We start from the raw sequence: 24,083 nt of genomic DNA, 5'->3' as shown, positions 1-24,083 counted from the left end.
TATAGTACACAGATATGTTTAAATACACAGATACACATAAATAAAATAGACACACCTAGATACATACACACGCAAACACGGACACATAAATATACAGACAGACAGACGCACAGATATAGAGATTTGGATATACACTTTGAAATACACAGAAACACACATGCACACACACAAAGACATGCACACACGCACAGGATAACAGACACATACAACACAGGTATATGCAGATAAGGCACATACATGCAGATATACACATAGAAACATATGCACAAAGAAACACACACTAAAACGCAGAAACAAAAACATAGATACATTCAAAAATAAACACATAAACACTGATACACAGACACATGCACAAGCAAACACAGAAACATACAAATAGAAACACAAACAGAAATATATGTGCATACACGGATACAAACACATACAAGCACACACAAACCAAACACATACTTACACACAATAGGAATACAAATGCACATACATTGCAGACAGAAACATATACTCAGAGATAACAAAGTGTGGAGCAGGATGAACACAGCAGGCCAAGCAGCATCTTAGGGGCACAAAAGCTGACGTTTCAGGCCTAGACTCTTCATCAGAAAATTCAAACACGCATACTCTTCTAAGAAATTAATGAAAAATGCTCCACTGAAATCAAGTCAATTAGCTACAGGTTGTATGTATTCTTACTCAGTGATTGTGAGCTATTCCAGGTGCAGGAGGGCAAGTCGGTGCAAAGGCTTATTAACTCCTTGAGTGAGGTGCCAAAATAAAAGGGTTTAACAAGACTCATTCAGGATGGCCAGGTCTGAGCAAACCAAAACCAAAGCCCAATACCTTCCAAATGGTACTGACTAGGTTTTACAATAAACCTAACACTCTGTGATGAAAATGGTCACTCAGAAACTATGTAAAATAACAGAGAATGTGTAACAAAGAGGTAGGCCATTTGGCCCAACCAGTCCGTGATCGTGTTTATATTCCACTCGAGCCTCATTCCAATCATCTTTCTCAAACTATATCGGCCTCTATTCCCTTTTTCCTCAAATTATTTCCAGCTTTCCCTTATATGCATCAATACTGTTCCTTTCAATCACTCCCAATGGCAGTGAGTGCTATGTAAGGGCTTTAGGAACCTGGAACAACCTTGCGATGATGTCACAGAATTGCTCCTCACTGGGCATAAATAGCACAGTGTAAGCAGTTGGAGAAGGGAGGAACACAAGGAAAGCTCGGCAGAAGCCTTACACTTAGCTCTGTGAATATTAGAAACACATGCAGAAAAGTTTATGGAGCAGACCGATTAGTATTAGGTGATAGGGTTGGAATATAAAAGCAGTGATGTGCTTCTGAGGCTTTATAAGGCTCTAGTTAGGCCACATTTAGAATACTGTGTCCAATTTTGGGCCCCACACCTCAGGAAGGACATACTAGCCCTGGAGCGTGTCCAGCGGAGATTCACACGGACGATCCCTGGAATGGTAGATTTAACGTATGATGAACGGCTAAGGATCCTGGGATTGTACTCATTAGAGTTTAGAAGGTTGAGGGGAGATCTAATAGAAACTTACAAGATAATGTATGGTCTAGAAGGGGTGGACGCTAGGAAGTTGTTTCCGTTAGGCAGGGAGACTAGGACCCGTGGGCACAGCCTTAAAATTAGAGGGGGTAAATTTAAAACTGAAATGAGACGACATTTCTTCAGCCAGAGAGTGGTGGGCTTGTGGAATTCATTGCCGCAGAGTGCAGTGGAGGCCAGGACGTTGGATGCCTTCAAGGCAGAGATCGACAAATTCTTGATCTCAAAAGGAATCAAGGGCTACGGGGAGAGTGCAGGGAAGTGGTGTTGAAATGCCCATCAGTCATGATTTAAATGGCGGAATGGACTTGATGGGCCGAATGGCCTTACTTCCACTCCTATGTCTTATGGTCTTATAGAGTTTATTGGATCATCTTTCAATAATGTAATGGTCAGGAATATCTGCCTGACATATCTTTGAATGTTACGCACGGCACTATGTAATAAACAGTGTTGTAAACAGTTATTGACCTTGCCTTTTCCTCAGCCTGTTTTGAACCGCAGCTCATTAATCTGGACATGAAGCATAATAAAAGAGTGAGTTCTGTATTCTTTGCACTCTCTGGCTGCTCAGTCAGGCCACAACATGACCTGCTTTCCTCTTGACATGCACTGGCCCCCAACCCCTCAGCAACTGTGTTTCTCACTGTGGCTAAATTTACAATTGATTCTTGGTTCACTTAAAAGAGGGGGAGTTCATGATTCAGAGATGAACCTGCCTCCCAGTTCCAGCATCGGCCGTGAAAATCCAGCTCAGGAAGTTCAAAACATTAAACTTAGTAAATAATGGAAGGGACACTCCTTCAATGTTAAGCACTTGATGGTTGAACAAATCTGCGATAATGAACTGAATTGAACTACTTACTAAACAGGAACCATCTATGATCGTCTCTTCAATTTTGTTTGTCCTTGCACAAATTTGATGATGTTTTTATTCTAAATGACTGACGGTGCCTGTAATTTGAGTTACCAACTCCTGGGTGTCAAAAGTCTCACTACAAAGATGGTAGCTAATCCCCTGCCAGATGATTATGTTAATCTCTAAACTGGATTCTAAAGGGTGTCACATTCCTGTTGAGTATAAGCCAGAAGGTTAGGGATGGAAGAGGGAGTTGTGGACAGGTGCGTCGTGAGGAGTATTACCTCAAGACAGTGCAACTTCAATGACTTGGTGAGATGTCATTGACACACCTTTGACCAGCATGGTAAGAGATGCTGCCAAGCAAGGCCGACTGGCATCTCAATCAGTAAATACCATGGCATGGATAATAGACACTTGATACCAGGCATCTATTGACCTGACCCCTTGGGGGACCTACAGAATCGGTTTGATCAATTCAGTGAGCACTTGATCGCCAACACGAGCCAGTGTGTACAGTGCACCAGAGACAAGCCACTGCGATAAGTCGGCGCAGCTAAGTCTGAGTATTCGAAATGCTGCTCTATTTTTAACTTTCAGCTGCCATGGTGCGTTTTACATTACTGCAGTCACATAAATAAACAGGCAGTCATGCTTCACTGCCTGCGCCACGGACGGTAAATATCAATCAGTTGCTGCCACCTGAAAAGTATGCACAAACGCAGTAGGCAAGCACATCATGTACTTGCAAACCGGATTTAAACTAAGGCAGCACTCAGCAAGCCACGGCTTGCCCTTGGTTGGGTCAGTACAGTACAGGGAATCTCTGCTGTGCTAGTTCAGTTGTAAAGTTCTGGGGAATGTGGGGGCTGGGAAGAGTGACTGTGAAACTGAAGTAAAAAGCAACCTGCATTCACCTCGTGCCTTTCCTGCACAGAGGCGTAGGTTTTAGAAGATGTTTGGAGGATAATGGGGTGACCGCAGCTGGTCAACATTGGTTGTGGATAATGCTCCTGAAGAAAAGAAGTCATCCAAACATTAAACCAAACGCCTTAAAAGTGGGCTTGTTCTGGCATTATCTACAAGACAAGGTGCAGGAGGCCTGTCTGGCTTCTTCAACAGCAATGCTCAAACTTGTCACCTCTACCACCTAGAAGAACAATAGACAGTGGATGCATCACCTCCCAGCCACACACCCACTCCAAATTCGAACTATATTGCTGCCCTTTCACTGTCACTGGGTCAAAATGCTGGCACTCCAGCAAAAAGGCAGCTCACCACCACCTTCCTAAGGTCAGTTCAGGATGGGCATTTAAATATCAGCCCAGCCAGCAATGCTCACCATTCAAGAATGAATTTGACAAAAAGGTGATTCATGAAGGCTGCACCTATACATGGAAAACTTTCCTCTTCGTGACTTGAGTTATTTTCCATCAATATTGATATGCTTTTGTACAACAGACAATAAGAGTTCAGCTGCGATTTCACAAGCAAGCAACCCCAGAAGAGAACCGTGCTTTAAGGAAGCACATCTTGGGGAATTGCTGGCCTCCAGGAGTCAATAACACAGTGGGATCACCTCCTACATGTTACAGGTGTACGTGAGGTGCAATGCTAGTGTTCCTACCTCTGGGCCTGAAATGTTGAGTTGAAGTCCCACCTTTCCCCAAGGTGTGCAATAATATTTCTGTGGAGGTTGGTCGTATCTGTATTTTTGGGACTGTTTTCCATAGAGCTGAGAAGCCTGACAGGCAACATGATTGAGATGTATGAATTAATGAGGGGCACAGACAAGGTAGATTGGAAGGAATGTTCTCCTTTGGCAGAGGGATCAATGATCAAGAGGAATGGATTGAGGTTAAAGGGCAGGAGGTTTAGAAAAAGATTTCACTCAGAGGGTGGTGGGAATCTGGAACTCACTGCCTGTAAAGATGGTAGAGGCAGAAACCCTTATCACAATTTCCGAAGTATTTAGATGTTCATTTCTGATGCCAAAGCCAAGGATCGAGTGCTGGAAAATGGGATTAAAATAATTAGGTGATTGCTTTTGACCAGAGCAGCTTCGATGGACTAAAGGGCCTTTTTCTGTGCCGTAGACATCTCTGACTTTACAAGGGGACATTGTCCAAATAGCAAAATAAATCTGCACCTTACGCACAGATTGTGGCTGTGAACCTTTCACCCATGGAATCCCAACATGGTTTACGATCAAAACTTCCCATCTTGAACTGAAAAAGACCCAGCTGGACTATTACTATTACAGTGACTAACCTGCTGTTTATCTCCAGGTCTTTTATACTGGATTCCAGCTCCTCTGACGACTCCATCCCCTCTCGACTGCGGCTTTTGACAGTCAGCGTTCGGGCCGTTTCTGGAGTCCCACTCGAGTACTCGGGCAGGGGGATAGGGAAGGACCCTGGTCTGCCTTCCAGCCTTGTCTTTTTGGTCTGGAAGATGGAGACAATATTTGTTAAAGCGTAAGCCATTTAGAACTGGTCAGTCATGTTGGCACCTCAAAAAACTGGCACTCTCACTCCTCTCCTGTCACAACAAGCATGGCATGGTCAAAGGTGCCCTTCAATAATTCAACTGAACTTTGTGCAAGTACGTCTTTAAGGTCCTGATGAAGGTGGCACTGTGGGTATGATTGAACTGACATACACCAGGTGTTAAATGCTGGGAAAGAACATTATATGTGCTGGTTTAACTGCGACACAATTGGGAAACTAGTTTCAGTCGATAACAGAAAACAGTTTGGAGTTTGCTTTTACCTAGTCACTTATCCAGTACTGGAGCATTACAAAAATAGATCATTCTTATTCACCCTTTTAATCAGTCAGACCCACCTTTGTCTAACAAAAGTCTATTGAACTCCATGACTGCCCCACTATTTGCTCTCAATAGCCTTGCTAAGATGGTGACTTTGCATTAGAAACATGAGAAGCAACTTCCTACTTCTCTATAAAATGCACTGGATCATGAACAGTTAAAATTGTGGGTAGTTGAAGGACATACCATATGGTCAATATTGAAACCACCACTGACTGCGATGCACAGGATTTGCAGAGTGGAGAGAACTCCAGAACTTTGCTGGATCTGTATTCACTTTGTGTTTCAAAGGATGAGAGGGGATCTGATTGAACCATATAAGATTCTCACAGGGCTGGACAGGTTACATGGAGGAAGAGTGATTTTTCATGGTTGGGAGTCTGGAATCAAGGGATACACTCTGATAGACCATTGAGGACTGAGATAAGGAAACATTTCTTCACTCAAAGCATAGAATTCTGTACCACAGAAGTGTATGGGGGCCAAGTCACTGAAGCTATTCTAAAAAGAGAGAGATAGCTTTTGTATTTTTAAGGCATTGAGTGGTATGGGGAGAAAGTGAGAATATGGCAGTGAGATAGAGGGTCAGCCATGATCATATTGAATGGAGTGCAGAGTTGGAAGGCCCAATGGCTGATTCCTGCTCTTAGTGCCTATGTTTCTGCTTTTCAATGTTTCACTACAGGGAGGGAACCTTTCCCTTTTTAATGATTTAGCTCCTGAAAATCGTGCAGATTTTAATTGGTGGAAGTAAACCTGGAGGATTAACTGAGGAGTAGTGGCATTGTGGTAATGTCACCACTACTAGCAATCCAGAACCCCAGGTGAATGATCTGAGTTGTGGTTCTGAATCCTACCATAGGAAGTGGTGAAATATCAATTTGCTAAAAATCTGGAATTTTAAAAAAAGCTGGCTAATGGCAACTAGGCAGCCACTGTTGACTGTTGTAAAAATACTATCTTGTAAATGAATGTCCTTTAAGGTAAGAAAATCTACTGTCCTTATTCGGTCTGGCCTACATGTGATTCCAGACCCACAGCAATGTGATAGATCATTAACTGCCTTCTGGGCAATTAGAGATGGGCAATAAATGCTAGCCTAGCCTTTCGATGGACAGATTCCATGAACTAATAAAAAAAGTTAGCCTGCTGAGTGTCCTGGTGTGTTGGAGTGGCACTTGGTGACAGTTTGGAGATTGTCACCAGCCTGGTTTTCAAGCGTTCAAAGATCACCGTCATTCAGGAACATTATCAGCCCACGCAGCTTTGAAGGAAGCTATGTGGCTCACTGAGCCTGTCTGTATCTTTGGACAAAGTTATTCGATTTGTTCTACTTTCCTGCTTCCTCCCCACAGCCTGGAAATTATTTACTTCTGAGAATGTAATCTGGTCTCTTTAATAAGTGATTTCCTTCAGCCCATTCATTCAGATATTGTAAACAAGTTATAACAATTTCTGCTGGGTTAACAAAAAATTCTCATCTCCTCTTTTGCACTTTTTGATCCCTATTGTAACCTATATCCTCTGTTTATGTGATCTCCTGCTAGTGCAAACATTTTGCCCACACCTACCCCCAGGAATTAAGGGTCGCAGTATCGTTGAAAAGACTACCTTTGCTTCCTGTGCCCAGGTTGTGTCCAAAACGGCAGCCTTGAGAAGACAGGAGGGACCACAAGGTGTGAGCGTGGCCCCTGACCTGGACACACACACACACACACACACACACACACACACACACACACACACACACACACACACCGCTGAGCCTCCCAAACCTGACTCAGTGTTAGGCAAACTTCAAAGTCTCTTAACCCCACACAACTATTCTCAACTGAACGCAGGGAAACCAAATCTTTGCCAGCTGGCCACCCTACTCTCCATTTGTTCCAAGAGGCCATTGTATTTGAAAAGCACAGTGCTCTTGTTTACAGTTAAGTTTCACTCCATCCACTCAGCACTTTCTGTTATTTGCATCCGGTCAGCACATTTTTGCGAGGGGAGAGGGGCAGATTCAGTACAAAAACAAATCAGCACAGTTAAATAAAAAAGAGGTCTGTGGTGTTTGATTAGCCTTTATGAAGCATGACTCTCTCCCGAAGCCGAGAATAACAATTGTGTGGTCGGAACATAAAAGGCAGGTTAGGTTTCCTGTGATGGCAACCTGCCTCATGTAAATGAGCTTACTTATATTTCGCATTAATGATTAGTAATCATTTACAGCCATAGAGACGGAAGGGTGAAGAGTTCAGCTGAGGGGCAGCTGGAGAAAACAACAACAATTTAAGCCCTGTCTGATTTTCAGCTGAGCCATAAAATGGGCAGTTACTGCATATTTATGTGAAATATGGAAATAGCTTCATGCTTGGCCATTCCAGAAGGTAAAGGTGAAATCCCCACAGTCCTGGACCATCCAGCTGCTCTCCCCTTAGACAGACATTGATGGCTTGTGGTGGTTTAAGCTGAGGGTCACCACACCCCAGGCGACGGGAATGGTTGAGAAGGACGGTCTGTCACGGTAGCCTCAGCTGGTGTGGGATTTGGACCCACACTGTTGGCATCACCCTGCATTGAAAATCAGCCATCCAGCCAAGTGAGATAAAGCTAAAAAAACAGCTTAGCATCCAGCTAAAGAAAGACTTCCATTTATGTAGCACCTTTTTCATGACTTCCCAAAGCATTTTTCAGCCAATGAAATACTCTTGGGGTAAAGTCACTGTTATAATCAGAAACACGGCAGTCTGTTTAGGCACAGCAAACTCCCGCAAACAGCAACACAGACACAACCAGATCATGGCTTAAGGTTTCATTTGAGGGATCAAATATTGGCCAAGATACCTCTAAATATCTTCACACTCTTGCCATCTGATGGTCTATGCCTGCCTCAGAGAGTAGTGGGTACCTTGCCTTAATGTTGGATTTAAAAGATGGCGTCTCAAACAGTTCAGCAGCCCCTCACTACGGCAGTGAAAATGCTCAGCTCCCAGAAGGGGAACCTGATCCCTTTCTGACAAAAGAAGTCGACCTTGCCACAACATTAAACCTTGACATGTAATTTCCATGTCAAAATCCAATTCATGACCAAAGGTTCTATCCTTTAATATTGAAGGGATCCACCCAAAAGATCTTTCCATTTTGAAGCTGCTGACTGACATGTGGGGTGATGCCAGAATTTGTCACACAGTTTTTCCTCTGGCTTCCTCCGGGACAGGGACAAACTGTCAAAGCAGTATTTCATTGGCTGGAAACAATTTTGGGCCATGCTACGGTAGCGAAAGGCACTGTACGAATTCCCCTCCTTTTGGATTTAACTGTAAAAGCTTAAACTGTTGCAACTTGTCCAGTGGTTCACAGCCTCTGAGTCATAAGGATTGTTGGTTCAAGTCCAACTCCAAGATGTGAGCACAGAAATGTAGGTAGATGCTTCCATGCAGTACCGAATGCTGCATCGTTGACTGGGCCATCTTTCAAAGGAGACATCTTTCAAAGGATACATTAAAGCAAGAACATGGCTGCCCTCTCCAGTAGACATGAGAGATTTGATGGCACCATTTTGATGAAGAGCTGGGGAGTTATCCCTGGTGTCCTGCTCACTGTTTATCCTTCACACGACATCACGAAAAGCAGATGATCTGATGCCCGATTATCAGATTGGCTTTTGCATTTGAAGCACAACAGTGACGACACTTCAAAACATGCTTCACTGGCTGCAGAAGCACTTTTGAAAGTCCACCGGTCATAAAATAGGCTGAATAAATACAAGTCCTTCTTATACAAACACTGATCTATCAGCTACATACAGAAGGAGATAAAGACACTCTAAATCTCACAGGTCCACAATTGGGTGGCGTAACTTTATGTGCCATAGTCAACTTTCACCACACGGTGGGCGGACTGACCAAGATGCCAACAAGAAGGCTGTGCATTTCAGCCATCTGTCAGAACTAGGAACTGATAGGCAGGAAACAGAAAATGCAAACCTCCCACAGGTAGATAAACATTATCAACAACCATGAGGTAAACAGTGAATTGAAAAATGTTTTGCTGTTTGTCACCACGATGCCAACTGCACTTCAGAAAAGGGACCAAGCTGATGCTCATCCTCCTACAGCACCATCTTCAGTTCAGGCTGACTAATTACAGCACCATGTGAGTACATTCCCCACTGTGAATTAACAAGAAGCATTCTCTACTCTTTGAGAATACATTCTGCCTGTTTGCTAGTATAAGCCTGTTGATGATAGAACCATAGAAAAGAGGAGCATGAATAGGCTATTCAGCCCATTGAGCCTGCTCTATCAGTCAATATGATCATGGCTGATCATTCAATTCTTGTCCTGTTTCTGCTTCCTCCCCCTACCCTTTGATCCCTTTAGCCCTGTGAGCTACGTCTAACCCCTTCTTGAAAACATTCAATGTTTTGGCTTCAAACACTTTCTGTGGCAGAAAATTTCACAGGCTCACCCCTCTATAGGTGAAGACATTTCATCTCAGTCCTAAATGATCCAGCCCTTATCTTAAACTGTGGCCCCTGGTTCTAGACAGTCCAGTCACTGAGAACATCTTACCCTGTCTAGTCCTGTTAAAATTTGACTCCCCCCAGCTCAGTCTTTGACATTCCAGTGAGTATAGTCCGAACTGATCCAGTCTCTCGTACTACCATCCTAGGAATCAATGTGGTAAACACTGGTTGCACAACGTCCATAGCCAGAATATCCATCCTCTGATAAGGAGACCACAATTGCACACAGTACTCCAACTGGGGTCTTATCAAGGCCCTGTATAACTGCAGCGAGACATCATTGATACAGTGTACCAGACTACATGTGATGTTCCCACACTTGCACATGCCCACAGCTGGCTTGTCATTTTCATTTCTGGCAGGAGTTGGATAAAGACCAACAGTGAGTGAAAAAGCCTAGCAGATGCTAGACAGCTGAGGTGGGCCAGGCAGCATCGACTGAAAAGCCAAGGGTCCAAGTTGACTTTCAAAGTTTAAGCTTTGGCTGAGAACTAAAGGATATGACATGTCAACAGTAATTAAGGCAGAACGAGAACAAAAGGAATGGGGGAAGAAGGCACAGGAAAAGCTTTTGAAAGATACGCAAAATGCTGAAGTGAGGATTCAGGAAATAGTCAAAGGCGGAAGTGGTACAAATATCTCAGTGCTTCACTCAAAGGACTGGATGGTCATTAAGAAGGGGAAGCCTGCTGAAAGAAGATGGGCAATCACTTCAGCCAGCAGGGAATTATTCAGTCACATATACTGGGGTAAGCCTTCTCAATTTAGGTGCAACATTCTGTCCTCTCAAGCTTTGACCGAATAATTCAAACAGTGATGCTGGGTTAATGCAGGGTGACTGGTCCAAGCAGTTCTCTAAGAGGTTCCATCTTCACTGGTCGCAATGGACGTTGATGCTGAATGATTCTTTGAGGTGACCCAAGTAGCTGCTATCTGCCAGGTGTGGCATATTGGCAGAACAGCAATTTACAGTAAATTCGATCTCAATGTTGAGATATTAGTGTCAGAATATCTGTAGGGTGAGTGATGAAGGGATTTAAGGGGAAGAAAAGCTCTGTATTTTCCCCATAATAGATCACAGACCAGGGAAGGGGAGGTACCCTGGTCAGTATTCATTCCTTAAACAACACTTAAGAATTAGGTTATTGGATCAATTATTTCATTGCTGTTCGGGGGAGCCTGCCGTGTCCGCTTTCAATCCCAACATCCCACCGACTGCCCATCGGCGAAGGTGTAACACCTGTCCATATACTCCCTCCCTGCTCAGTTTCCAAAGGCCCAAACATACCTTCCAGGTGAAGCAGCACTTTACCTGAAGTTCCTACAATTTAGTCTACTGCTCTATTCGCTGCTCACAATGTGAACTCCTCTACATTGGGGAAACAAAGCACAGACTGGGGACCACTTTGCAGAACATCCACATTTTGCCACCAAAAAAGAACCTGAGCTTTCAGTTGCCTGCCACTTTAACATACCACCCTGTTCCCTGGCCAGCACCTCTGTCTCTGGCTTGCTGCAGTGTTCCAGTGAAGCTCAACACAAGCTGGAAGAACAACACCTCATTTTCTGCTTGGGGTCCCTGCAGCCTTCAGGACTCAACATCGAGTTCAAAAATTTTAGGGCTTGAGCTTTTCCAAGTCCTTACTCCAACCCACAACCAGGCGTTGGTATCATGTAGTCTGCTATTATACACCAGCCAACATTAGCCACTAACAATTCCCATTAACAGTTATTCACCCTCCTAGGCAAATCATTTTCCATTCCTCTGTTTGTCCAGTGGCTCTTCTCTCTCTTTGGGCTCTACTCCCACCTATCGTTTACTCCTTAACTCCTCCCCCACCCTATCTTCTGCATATAAAGCAACATTTCATACCATCAGTTCTGAAGAAGGGTCACTCAACCGGAAACATTAACTCTGATTTCTCTCCGCAGATGCTGCCAGACCTGCTGAGCTTTTCCAGTAATTTCTGTTTTTGCCTCTGAATTACAGCATGTGCAGTTTTTTCCAGTTTTTATTTTGCTGTGTACAAATTGGGTTTGGTGTTTCCCACAGTCTAACCGTGACTATCAAAGCAGAACAAGCAAATCAGGTGTCTTTCATGTAAGCAAGCTTACGGCAAACACAGGCTATTCACTCTTTCTTTCGACCTAATTGTGAACAGCACTGTGGCTGTCTAGCCTCAGCCTGTTAATTGAATGGTGAATACACTCCCTTACAACTAATTGAGCAGCTTTTCAAAAACAAAATCACATGGGGCATCAATCGCTGAGTGATCAGAGACATGCATCGGGCATTGGGGTGCTGCCCTCCTGGACTAAAATCAACAGCCTGTCTGCTGTGGATTCATTGATGGAGACAATTTCTTATCATTGACGGACTATGGGATTACTTTTACAGTCCCACAATTTGTAGGTAAACATCCAAAGTAGCACCCATCCATTAAACTGCAACAAACTGACTAACCCATCTTGCGATTCTAATTAAAACTGAAAGTTGCGGATGCTATAAATCAGGAACAAAAACAGAAGGTGCTGGAAAAGTTCAGCAGGTCTGGCAGCATCTATGAAGGGAAAAAACAGAGTTGATGTGACCCTTCCTCAGAACTAATTGCGATTCCAATTGCTGGAAGCTCACGACAATGGAAGAAAGAGCTGGCTTTCCTACTCCTGATTGTGGGCGCAATTGTGGCATTGTTTGTGCCCAATCAATCATCCGACAGTGAGCATGTAGATTGGACAGGTCTTTCGACAGCACTTTCGAAACCAGCCACACACAGAGGCAATAGTTTGTCACCATCCATAAGACACTCCAAAGATCCAATTTCAACAGCACATTCCAGATCCACAAACTCAGCAACCACATGACATCCAAGCTCCCCTCCAAACCACACCCAAAGACAGCAGCAGTTCAGATCACCACCTCCTCCAGGTAATCAATTCTGTGTGTAATCAATTCTGGTCTAGCTTGGGACACACGCATCCCCCAACCAAATGAAAAAAAGATATCCAGAGGAGCTGCCACTCCAGTGGATTTGAATCCTCGACAGCCTCTTCAGTGTGAACAAATGTAATGAAGCGAATCTAATTTTATTCCTTGAAAATACTTCTGTCCTTGGCTTCTTGCAAAGCAAGCTCATTTTCTACTAAAGCACTTTACAGCTTTCAGGGCTCAACGTTGAGTTCAAAAACTTCAGAACATGAACACTATTCTCTATTCTGATTCTCCTAACACCACATCAGCAGTGGCTTGATTGCAAGGGCTCACTCTCACAAAGCTGACTTATTTTTTACTATTCACACCTACTACCTTCTTTTCCGGCGATATCACTCGTCTATTATTATTACCACTCCCTTTGGCTTTTGCTCTGGGCACCTTCACCATCTTGTTCCACTCCCTCCTCCTCTGCATCATTAACGGCATAAAACCATTTTCATTTTCCAGCACATTCCAGTTCCGTGGGTGAGTCATATTGGATTCAAAATGTTAACTCTTTCTGTCTGTACCCAGATTGCCAGATCTGCTGAGCTTCTTCAGCACTTTGTGTTTTCTTTCAGACCACCAATAATTTTGTTGTGCTTCAGTTTAATCGTGTGAGCCACAGCTGACAACCCATCAACCACATAGTTGTTTTCAATGGGTACATTTGAGCTTCATCACTGATATTTGGAGAGTACAACTATGTTGTACAGATCAGATTTAGCATCTCGATTCCGGCATCATCAGTACTGATGAAGGGTCACCGGGCTTGAAACGTTAACTCTGTTTCTCTCTCCACAGATCGGTGAGACTCCTCCAGTATTTACTGTGTTTATTTCAGATTTTCCAGCTTCTGCAGCACTTTGGTTCCATTGGCTATCAAGGGCTTTGCGATGGACTGTGCTCATGAAAGGCACTATAAAATGCAAGTCTTTCTTTCAGATACTTCTTTACATTCACAAATCTAAAAGTGCACACTCACAATCACATGGTTTCTCACACACACACACACACACACACACACACACACACACACACCAAAGTGTAGAGCAGGTCAAGCAGCATCAGAAGAGCAGGAAAGCTGACATTTCGGGTCGAGACCCTTCTTCAGAAAAAAATGTTTCCTGCTCCTCTGATGCTGCTTGGCCTGCTGTGTTCATCCAGCTCTACACCGTGTTATCTCAGATTCTCCAGCATCTGCAGTTCCCACTATCTCACACACACACACACACACACACATACCCCTTTTCAGAACTCTACTCTTCCATTTTATCCCATGATTTTGTAACAGAACAGATTCATATTGTGCCTCACAACATTGTGGTTGCAGCTGGATCTGTGCCAGAACTTGCTGCATTCCAGTAAAATATAATCCATATGGAACAGCAGCTGAATTGCAACGAAAGCCTGCTTCAGCTTCCTATCGATGAAGTTGCACTCCCTTACCTATGGGGTAGCTTCCTGGCGGCGTATACTGCAGTTTGCCCTCTGTTGTAAGCTGTTACAACTGATGTGTGAAAGTGAGCTTCCCAGCAGATTTCAGGATCATTAAATGGCAGTGATTTTCTTTTTTTAAATAATCATCTGACTTTGTAGCCTGTACACACCCTGAATTCCAACACATAATCGGACTAAAGATCCAAAGTATAATTAGTGGAAAGATAAGGCTGGGCACAGTGTGTTGAGTTATGGGTCTTTATAAACAGTGACTAGAATTCGCTTGTTGTTTTGCTTTATGGCACATACTATACACACAATACAGATAACTTCCCAATATCTTGACCTTGATAGAATAAAAGTCAAAACAATTTACCTGAGTTTCTGCAATCAGAATTCACACTGTTTCAATTTAACTCTTTAAGCACTAAATTGCTGGAAGCATGGATCAAATGAAACATCAGATAAACTCAAGGAGGTGGGGCATAAAAAGAAGAGAAGTTTCATTTTGCTTCTAGCTAGTGCACCTTGACCAGTTTGGACCAAAGCGATGGGAAGACTGGACAGTAATCACCAGATCTGTTTAAGGGACAGCAATATAATGGCAATGTCACCAGAAAGTAGAAATCCAGAGACCCAGAAGGTTCAAATCCTATCACAGCTTTGGACCTGATAATGTTCAGATTATTTACGAGTTTGTGGATCTTGGTGTTGTCAGCCTTCTGTCTCATAAGAAGATGTTTTACACTGCGATGGTCAACTTTGTGGTAAATTTTACTCTAGTGTGAACTTCAGATGCTGGAGAATCTGAGATAACAAGGTGTAGAGCTAGGTGAACACAGCAGGCCAAGCAGCATCAGAGGAGCAGGAAAGCTGACGTTTCGGGCCTAGACCCTTCTTCAAAAAAAAGGGTCTAGGCCTGAAACATCAGCTTTCCTGCTCCTCTGATGCTGCTTGGCCTGCTGTGTTCACCCAGCTCTACACTTTGTTATCTCTTTACTCTGGCGTGGCTGTCTTTGCCGCACTTGCTGCAGAGGAAGTCAATGAAATGAGAAGGTGCGCAATTGACCGGCCTCTGTTCCCTCTGGGTCGTCTTCCTGGGCAGCTGAGCTACCTGACCGGGCTTGCCTCTTGCAATACCTTTCCAAAGAATTGGCTGCCAGAGCTCATGGCCATCAAGCCACTGTTGCCCAGTTTGTCAGTGTCAATGTGCATCAACATCATCTCTCACTTGTTGGTGTCTTTATAGATGAGACATAGCCAGTCAGCAGGTCTTGACCCAGTGATCAGTTCACCGTCCATACTGCCTTTGGATACACAGTCCTTGTTCATCTGATGAAGGTGGCTGAGCCAGCGCAGACTGTGGGCTAAGCATTGAGCATATGCTTGGTGGCTTTTAATACAATGTTCAAGCCTAGACTCACATTTTGAACTGAGTCTGCCCAACGCCAGTCCAAAGAAATTCTCAGCAGCTTCTAGCTCTTCCATTAAAAATTAACATATGCTGTATCAACAAAAGCAAGTGACCTCGAGACAAGCAGTGACACTGGATTCAGCGGGTGGATTTCACCAAGCCAGTTTTAAATTTTTAAAAATTAATACTGAGAAAATGATGTGTGGGATGAGGAGCACAGCACAAAGAGATGACACAGCACAAGTTTGAAGAATGAGACAGGTAAAGAAATTGCTAGAGAAACTCAGCTGGTCTGGCAGCATCTGTTGTGAGAGAAACAGAGTTAACGTTTCAGGCCCAATGAGCTTTGTTCAGAACATGATAGCAGCTAGGAAATGGAGTTACATATACTGAAGACAGGGGATTTATAGGAGGTAAACAATCCCCAAGTGGAAAATGGGGTGCTGTTCTTCCAACTTGCACAGAGATTCGCTGGAGCGCTGTAGCAGGCCCAAAACAGAAATGTTGGTCCTCCCATCTTTTCCTAACTACCATCAGTTATTAAGAATGGTCTCTAGACTCAAAATGGTTCACTCCACAGATGCTACTAGACCTTTCGGGCTTCTCCAGACATTTCTGTTTTTGGTTTGGGTTTCCCGCTGTTCCTTGCTTTATTTTAGAAGAATGAGAAGTGACCTCAGTGAGACACATAAAACACTGTGAGGTTTTGATATGGCAGATGGTGAGAGATGGATTTCCCTGACTGTTGGATCTAGGAGATGGGGCCACAGCCTCAGAATACAAGGTGAGCCCCATTTAGGGTTGAGATGGAAGGAATTCCCTCAATCACAGAATTATGGAGCTTTCGAATTCTCTACCTCAGAGAGCTGTGAATGTTCAGTTGCTCAGTATACTCAAGATGGATGGCAATAGATTGTTGAACACAGAAGTCATTAGGAGACATGGGGTAGTGTGGGAAGATGGGGTGGAAGTACACCATTAGTCATAATCAGATTGAAGGGCCAAATGGCCTATTCCTCCTCCTATTTCTTATGATTTTACAGTCAAATAGAACAATTAAGATTAAGTAAATCAGGCTGTATCGATCAGGTGAAGGCTGAAGACAAAGACCTCTTTAGCTTCACATAGCTAATTGGCTGGCTTTTAGAATTGCAAGGTTCAATGAAATTGTAAATTTATTCTGTAATTCACCAGAAGTACGAACCTGAGGTAATTTTCAACACAGTTATGGGTACCCTTTGGAAGACTCTTTAGACCAAATGGGACTAACACATCTGTCATCCAAGCCTTCTGAGGCCTCTGTCTGAAGCCATGCTGGGATACTATAAGGCTCCTTGTACTGGGTCCCAGCATTGTTTCAAGCCATTTCTCCTCACTGAGCTGTGATTTGAAGCTTTGTAATGAAATCCCTCATTTCAAGGCTCTCTTTAGATGGGTATGAATTGTACTCGCTACTTGTCAATCCTCTTGGAAATGGCAGAGTAAACACAGGTCTGAATCAGAAGAGAGCTAATACAAGTGAGTCATTGTGGCCCAAAATCTCGCCCACTGTCGCTTTTATTTCCTCCTTTTGTTCCTCTGAAGATGGTATTGTTTTTGAGGAAATATATAAGACTGGAAGCAGCTGTACAGTAAAGAACATCTTATTATTTAACATGTTAAAGGACACTTATTGCCCACATTGGTGACTGAATAACTAAAATTGACCATCACCTCATTATTTGACCATCTCCTGTTTTCATCTATTTGACAGGTCTTCGAGAGATTGCAGCTGGAGGTGCCTGTTTCAAAGGGAGTCTTGTTTACTCAGTCTGACAGTTCTCCTATATCCTGAAAATGGACAGTTCTTGAGGAACAACGCTGATATCCCGGAGGCCAATGCAGGAAGATGAGGAGGCTTTTCAGCCCTTTGAATTGATTGAATCCTTGAAAGTTCAGCTAGTCAGTTAGATCATGGCTGATCTGGAACTCACCTTCATCTCCCTGTATCTTTGTCTTATTGCCGTATCCCTTGATACCCTCACCCGACACATGCATTTACCTCAATCTCATATCCTGTAGATGTCCCAGCAACACAGCGTTCTCAGGGTGTTGGGGGGGGGGGGGCTGTTGGTGGTGGTGGGGGAGATGGTGGTTGTTGGTTCTGGGAACACAAGTAGCTAAGAATTTCAGATTTAAATTTTTCATTTTAATATTATGTCCCATTGTTCTTGATTCCCCTAACACAGGAAATAATTTCTCCACAGCTACGCTGTTGAATCTTTCAAAATTTTAAGCACCACATCCAGACTGTGCACCCCTCCCTGCCAATCTTCTGGGAATGCTGGCCAAGTTTATACAGCCTGTCCTCACAACTTAACCCTCGTGGCTCTGGTAGAACTCTAACGAATCTGCATTGCAATCCCTCCAAGGCCAGTGTATCCTTTGATTAAAAGGTTAGTTTATTTGTGCTGGATAACTGATAACCTTGCATTTATCAGCTTCAAAGATAACATTTTACACAGAGTGATCACGTAGGTAGCGGGAGACCTCAGTGGTAAGCCGAGAATCTTGAAACATATCTTTGGAGACTCCGCAAAAGATGGTATTAATTTGACTCACTGTTTCCTCACAGCACTGTAGATGAACGTAAGTCTTCACCTGCTGTAAACTGTTATGGTTCAAGAAGGCAGCTCACCATCATCTTCTGAAGGGCAATTAGGGACAGGCAATAAACACTGTCCCAGCCAGTGACATCCACATCCCAATAACAAGAAAAGAAACCCCAGAGAAATTTTGGTCAAACTTTGAAATAGGCTCTTCGCTACAAGCATTGAGATTAGAAAACCCACACAGTAGACTACCAATTGCGCATGAAAATACAGATCTCTTGTCCATGTTAAGACAAGCAACTCAGGTTCAGAACAGAACAATTTCTAACAAAATTCTCCTTCCACACAGGCTCATGAATGACTTTTCTCAATGAGTTAACAGACATATCATTTGTATGATGGAAGGTACAAAACAAAATTAAAATATCATTAAGCTTGTTGGAGGGGTCGGGGGGGGGGCACACCTACTTCTCTTGCTGTATAATTTGTTACTCTCTTTAAAACTTGCAATTCATTTGTCTGACCAGATGGGTGTAGATAAAAAGCTTCAATAACCTGTCTCACGTTTCAGCAACTCTCATGTGCTATCCTAGCCCAAATGACAATTTAATACAAGATTTTGAGTCTCCTACAGCAAATGTTAAAATATTTAAAGCACCTACATGGGGTGGAAACTCAGCTTGTCAAATGATTTCTGGGCTGTAGCCTGTGAAGCAGAAAACTGTGGAATTTAGGGAAGCGATGGCGGAGTGGAAAAATCAAGGCATTATTCATTGCCAGGACCCTCACTCTAACTCATAGCGAAGGCAATGTTCGACACTGGATAGCCACCTCTGACCTGGGAGAACATCGCTCAGTTACCACTGGCTTCTGGACTCCAGTAGTAGGGATAGGAATAGGAAAATTGAGCTGACAAACAGGAATTCAAAACCAGGCAGAACATGAGACAGAACAGGGAATGCTACAGAAATGAGACTGTTGAGCGAGGAAACACATTCGACGATACCAACCTTCTTTCTCTTTGGTGGCGATCTCGATTCAGTTGTTAGATCACATGGAGGCAGTGGACAGGGTCTGAAGCTGAAGGGCACATCGCCACCAGAGGCTTCCTGCAGAAACAATTTCAACAGAGGGAGAAACATCATGAATGGAAAGCAGTCCGAAAGCATGAGTAGGGAAAGGCCACACTCTTTAGCTATATGAAGCAAATGACATTGTGTTTCGTGTTGCCCCAAATTTGAGTGGAAGGGAAGGCACATGTTATAACCAAAACCTGATGGGAACAAATTGATTAAGATTGCAAACTTTGAGTTCAGTGCAAAACAATGATGAATGCTGCATTCATAAGCCGGATTCACCAAATGGTTAATTTCCCTGTCCCGTTCGCCTTTAAAACTATTTATGTTAACTCAGCTCTGAGGCAATGGGCAGGAGATCAGTTGAGGCTCACAGCTGTAAATCGTCAAGAGCGCATTGATACAAAAGCCTGCATTGCCAAATACAAATAAAGGTAATTATTTTATTGGTGATCAAAATGTCATGTCTAATTGCACCACATTGCTGGCTTCTCTTTAAATTGTTTACCACTCACAGCCAGGAAACCAATGTCAAACACTATCCCAGTTTAGCATGATTGGTAGCCTTTCAACTGGTCCTTTTTAACATGATTTTATTGCTTTGTTTTGAGGATTACTAGAAGACTATCAGCTGTACTAACTCCTGTGTAACAGCCTAAAGAATTAGGGGACAGACCATAATTGAACTAAACTTGTAGATGTGACGATTAAGTCATGACTTTCTACTTTTGGACTATGGATTGAAAAATGGGCACTGTTGTAAAATGGAGATACAACATGTGGCACTTTTTCCAGCTTTGGGGAAACAAGTGACTCTAACTGGGTGTGTATGCAACAATTTTACTTTGAGTCCAGACAAAATGGCCCATTTGTTATCGGTTCAGGAGAACTCAGTCTAGCAACAATGGCTGGTCATACAAATTCTCTGAGGAGGGTGAATTGAACAGACAGGAGCAAAGAGTTTTCTTGATGTTAGCTCCATCAACCTTTTCTCTCTGCCCCTTCTCTGTAACATTGCTCTCGCCAGCTTTCTGCTGCAACAACAGAAATATTCATCGAGAGGTGCTAAAATAAATAATTCTAAAACACAAAGAAACAAGAAAGACCTCGGGTCCAACCAAAGCAATGTATTACAGACTGAATATTGCTGAGCAGATTACATCAAGGCATCATCAGATAAACAAAAGGACGTGTAACTAACCCATCTAGTTTTGCGATGAGGCACTGATGATACAGAGCAATACTCTTCTGACAATTCCTTTCCCTCCACTCAAAACATTTGTGTTCATCTGTTTTTCTTCGTGTGTGCATGTGCACATTCATTTGTACTTGTGTGTGTATGTGTTGTCCAAGTAAGCGCATATGTCTGAACAACCATGTGTGTATGAGAATTTGAAAAGGGGTAAAGTTTAAGTTCCATAATTTCGAAATCCTGTTATTTTACTAGTTGTTTGCATAAAAAAAAGAATTAGGAGTGGAAGTAGACAATTCAGCCCTTTAAGCCTGCTCCATTGTTCAATATATTTGTAGCGGATATCACTCAGCCTCTTCTGTAATTTTTTGCCCTCTCTCCACACTCTTTTCAAAGCATTACTAATTTCACATCTGCCTTATCTCATTCTAATACATTGTCCCAACATACACTGCACTCTGGTTTAGTGAATTCCACAGATTTGTGGCCCTTTGAGAGAAAGGATTTCTCCTCATCTCTAAATTGAAATCTGCTATCCCTTTTCCTGCAACCTCATATTTCTAAAATGTTCCACAAGAGAAAACATTATTTCTACGCCTACCTTGTTAATACCCTTTAGCATTGTAGATACCTCAATTGGATATCCTTTCCTTTTTATAAAAGCTAAGTGAATAATAATGAATAGTTTTGTTTTACTGTTACTGAAGGAATTTAGTGTGATTTGCTTCTATCCTGGGTAGCAGTCGGTCCAAGACAAAGTCAGTGATTATCCATTGTTTCATGAAATCTTCACATTTTTCACAACTCTGGGACTTGATTTCCAATGCAGTTACCCAGTGATCATTCTATAACCTGCTAGAGAAGGAATGATGTCCACCTCAGTGCCGCTTCACAAATCCATGACCTCTGATACAATGAAGGACAAGCTTGCAGGTACATGCGAACATCATCACCTCCAAGTTATCCTCCATATCACCCACCGTCCTGACCTGAAAACATCTTGCTGTTCTTTCATAGTCCTGGATGTAAATCCGGGAACTCTCTTCCTAACAACACCATGGGTGCACCTTTACCACAAGGACTGCAGTGATTCAGGGATATGACCCAACATCATTTTTTCCCAGGAAATGTGTTATGGGCAATAAATATTGGACTTCAGGTAAACACTTAGCTCCCCCAGAAATATGGCCTGGGTTACAGTTCACAGCCTTTGACTCTTTGCCATATTCTCATGTGATCAATTGTACAATATTCGGGCAGAAGCCACTTTTAAGATTCCCCTGATTCAGAAGCCTCATGGATGAGCTGTGATTGGACCCACATTGAAGTAGTTTTACTTTTCTTTGTTATCTTGCCTCGTAAGCTGATTGGGTTCAAGGATAGGTCTTACCTGCTTTCAAGTCTTCAAGATGTTAATGGGAAAAGGCAGCGTAGATAAAGATAAACTATCTTCACTGGTCGGGGATTCTAGAATGAGGGGCATAGTCTAAACATGAGGGTCAGACCATTCAGGAGAGATTTTAGAAAGCATTTCTACACAGAATGGGTGATAGACACTTGGAACTCTCATTCACAGATAGCAGTCTAAGCAAGATGCATTGTTAAATCAGAGATAGATATATTTTTGTTAAGCAAAGGTATTAAAGGGATGTGCATCAAAGGCAGATATATGGAGTTAGACCACAGATCAGGCACAATCTCATTGAATGGTGGAACCAGCTTGAAGGGCTGAATGGCCTACACCTGTTCCTATGTTCCTTCCTCAGTCCAGTCCCAAGCAGAAAATATTCCCATTGTTCTTGAATATGACATTCACCAAGTGCAACCTCTGCTTCAATGACTTTATCTTGTTAATCACAAATTCATGAACTCGATGTCAGAGTCTCACATATGCCAATTGTGCTTTCAGGGGTGCCTGTAGAATCACTACAATATAAGAGTAGGACAATCAGCCCATCGAGTCCACACTGAAGAGCAGCGCACCCAGACCCACCTCCTTATCCTATCCCTGTAACCCTGTATTTCCCATGGCTAATCCCCCTAGCCTGCACATCCCTGGACACTGTGAGTAATTTAATATGTCCAATCTACCTTACCTGCACACCTTTGGACTGCGGGAGGAAACCCACACAGACACAGGGAGAATGGCAAACTCTACACAGACAGTTGCCCGAAGGTGGAATTGAACTTGAGTTCCTGGAGCACTGAGGTAGCAGTGCTAACCACTCTGCTTCCACTGTAGTGAAGGCATGCGTAAGTAGCCAGCATGCAGTTACAGGAGACTTTGTGGCCACTATGCATTCATGCACTAGTGGACAGAAATGAGTTCAATCAAACCTGGCATAAGGATTACTGAGGTGATTCACCACACAGGATGTGTGGAGTCAGAAGTCAACCACTTCAATATTCTGGTCATGACCAGCGCTTTTGATCGGTCTGCCGTAAAACATTAATAGCCATGCTTCACTCAGTTTGTGGCAACTTCATTCACCAAGCATAACAGGCAGAAAGAGAATTTTCCCTTGCTTACAATCATCCAAACCACATTCATAGAATCAAAGGAAAGATTTGGGACTGGTAATTCCTTTGAAGCACCAGTTTCCCTGTAGAATGAAATGGAATTTATGAATCTCTTTGTTTGTGAAAGAGGAACAGACGACAGCTGTCTAAGTATGAGCACCATATGGACTCTCTGCCACTATTTCCGGTTCCCCGTCCATAGAAGTGAAACTGAGGGAGCACGAACCATACTGTGAAACTTCTGTAATACTTGAGTTAAATATATTTTTAATTCATTCTTTTGTGGGATGTGGGTGTTGCTGGCAATGCCAGCATGTGATGCCTGTTCCTAATTGTCCTAAGTAACTTTTCAGGCCATTTCAAAGGGCAGTTAAGAGTCAACACATTTGCTTGGAACTGAGTCACGTGTCAACCCAATGGAGTAATGATCGCACATTTGCTTCCCAGAAGAATATGAGTGAACTCAATGGGTCTTAAAAGAAAATCAATGAGAGTTGCACCATTATGAAGACTGCTTTTCAGACTTTGAACTTACTAATTACATGTAAATTCTACCAGATGCCATGGTGGGATTCGAACTCATGTCCTTAAAGGATTACAATAAAAGCTAGTACTGAAAATACTGCGAAGTCTGAAATAAGCATCCACAGAGAGAGAAATAGAGCTCATGTTTCAAGTTAACAAAGAGTCAAACAGGATGCAAAATGATAATTCTGTTTCTCTCTTCATCGATGCTACCAGACCTGCTGAGTTTCTCCAGCACATTCTGTGTTTTTTTTTCCCATAGTAATAGCCTGGGCCTCTGAGTACACTATCACTATTCCAGTGTCTCCCACTTGAGACTGAATTTCATCAAGGACTGGAGAAGATCAGCAGAGATGTAAACTCTCCTTTGTACAGATCAGTAACATGAATTGCCCTTGATAAAACAGGACATAGTTGTCCCATATTATGGCTTCACAAAGTTTTGAAACATTTTTGACCCAGGGAATTTTAAAATGAAGATAATGCTTGACTGGGCAACAATGTAGGTCATTGAGCACCAGGTGATAGGAGAATGGTATTTGGTGCAAGCTAAGACACCAACAGC

General features: G+C 43.0%; 1 protein-coding gene across 3 annotated transcripts in view; it reads right to left on the bottom strand.

The window, feature by feature from the left end:
* Positions 1 to 24,083, bottom strand: part of fam13a (family with sequence similarity 13 member A) — a 184,936-nt gene that overhangs the window by 86,884 nt on the left and 73,969 nt on the right. For all 3 annotated transcript variants that reach the window (XM_048529404.2, XM_059650746.1, XM_048529422.2), the window contains 2 exons: positions 19,216 to 19,314; positions 4,710 to 4,885 (listed from right to left, as the gene is read on the bottom strand). In XM_048529404.2, coding sequence (XP_048385361.2) covers positions 4,710 to 4,885; positions 19,216 to 19,314 — 275 coding nt within the window. The remainder of the gene's footprint in view (positions 1 to 4,709; positions 4,886 to 19,215; positions 19,315 to 24,083) is intronic.

This window comes from Stegostoma tigrinum, chromosome 1 (genome assembly GCF_030684315.1).
Source record: "Stegostoma tigrinum isolate sSteTig4 chromosome 1, sSteTig4.hap1, whole genome shotgun sequence".
Classification (NCBI taxonomy): Eukaryota; Metazoa; Chordata; class Chondrichthyes; order Orectolobiformes; family Stegostomatidae; genus Stegostoma; species Stegostoma tigrinum.
The sequence above is the reverse complement of the archived record's forward strand: the minus strand, read 5'-3'. Positions and strand labels throughout refer to the sequence as shown.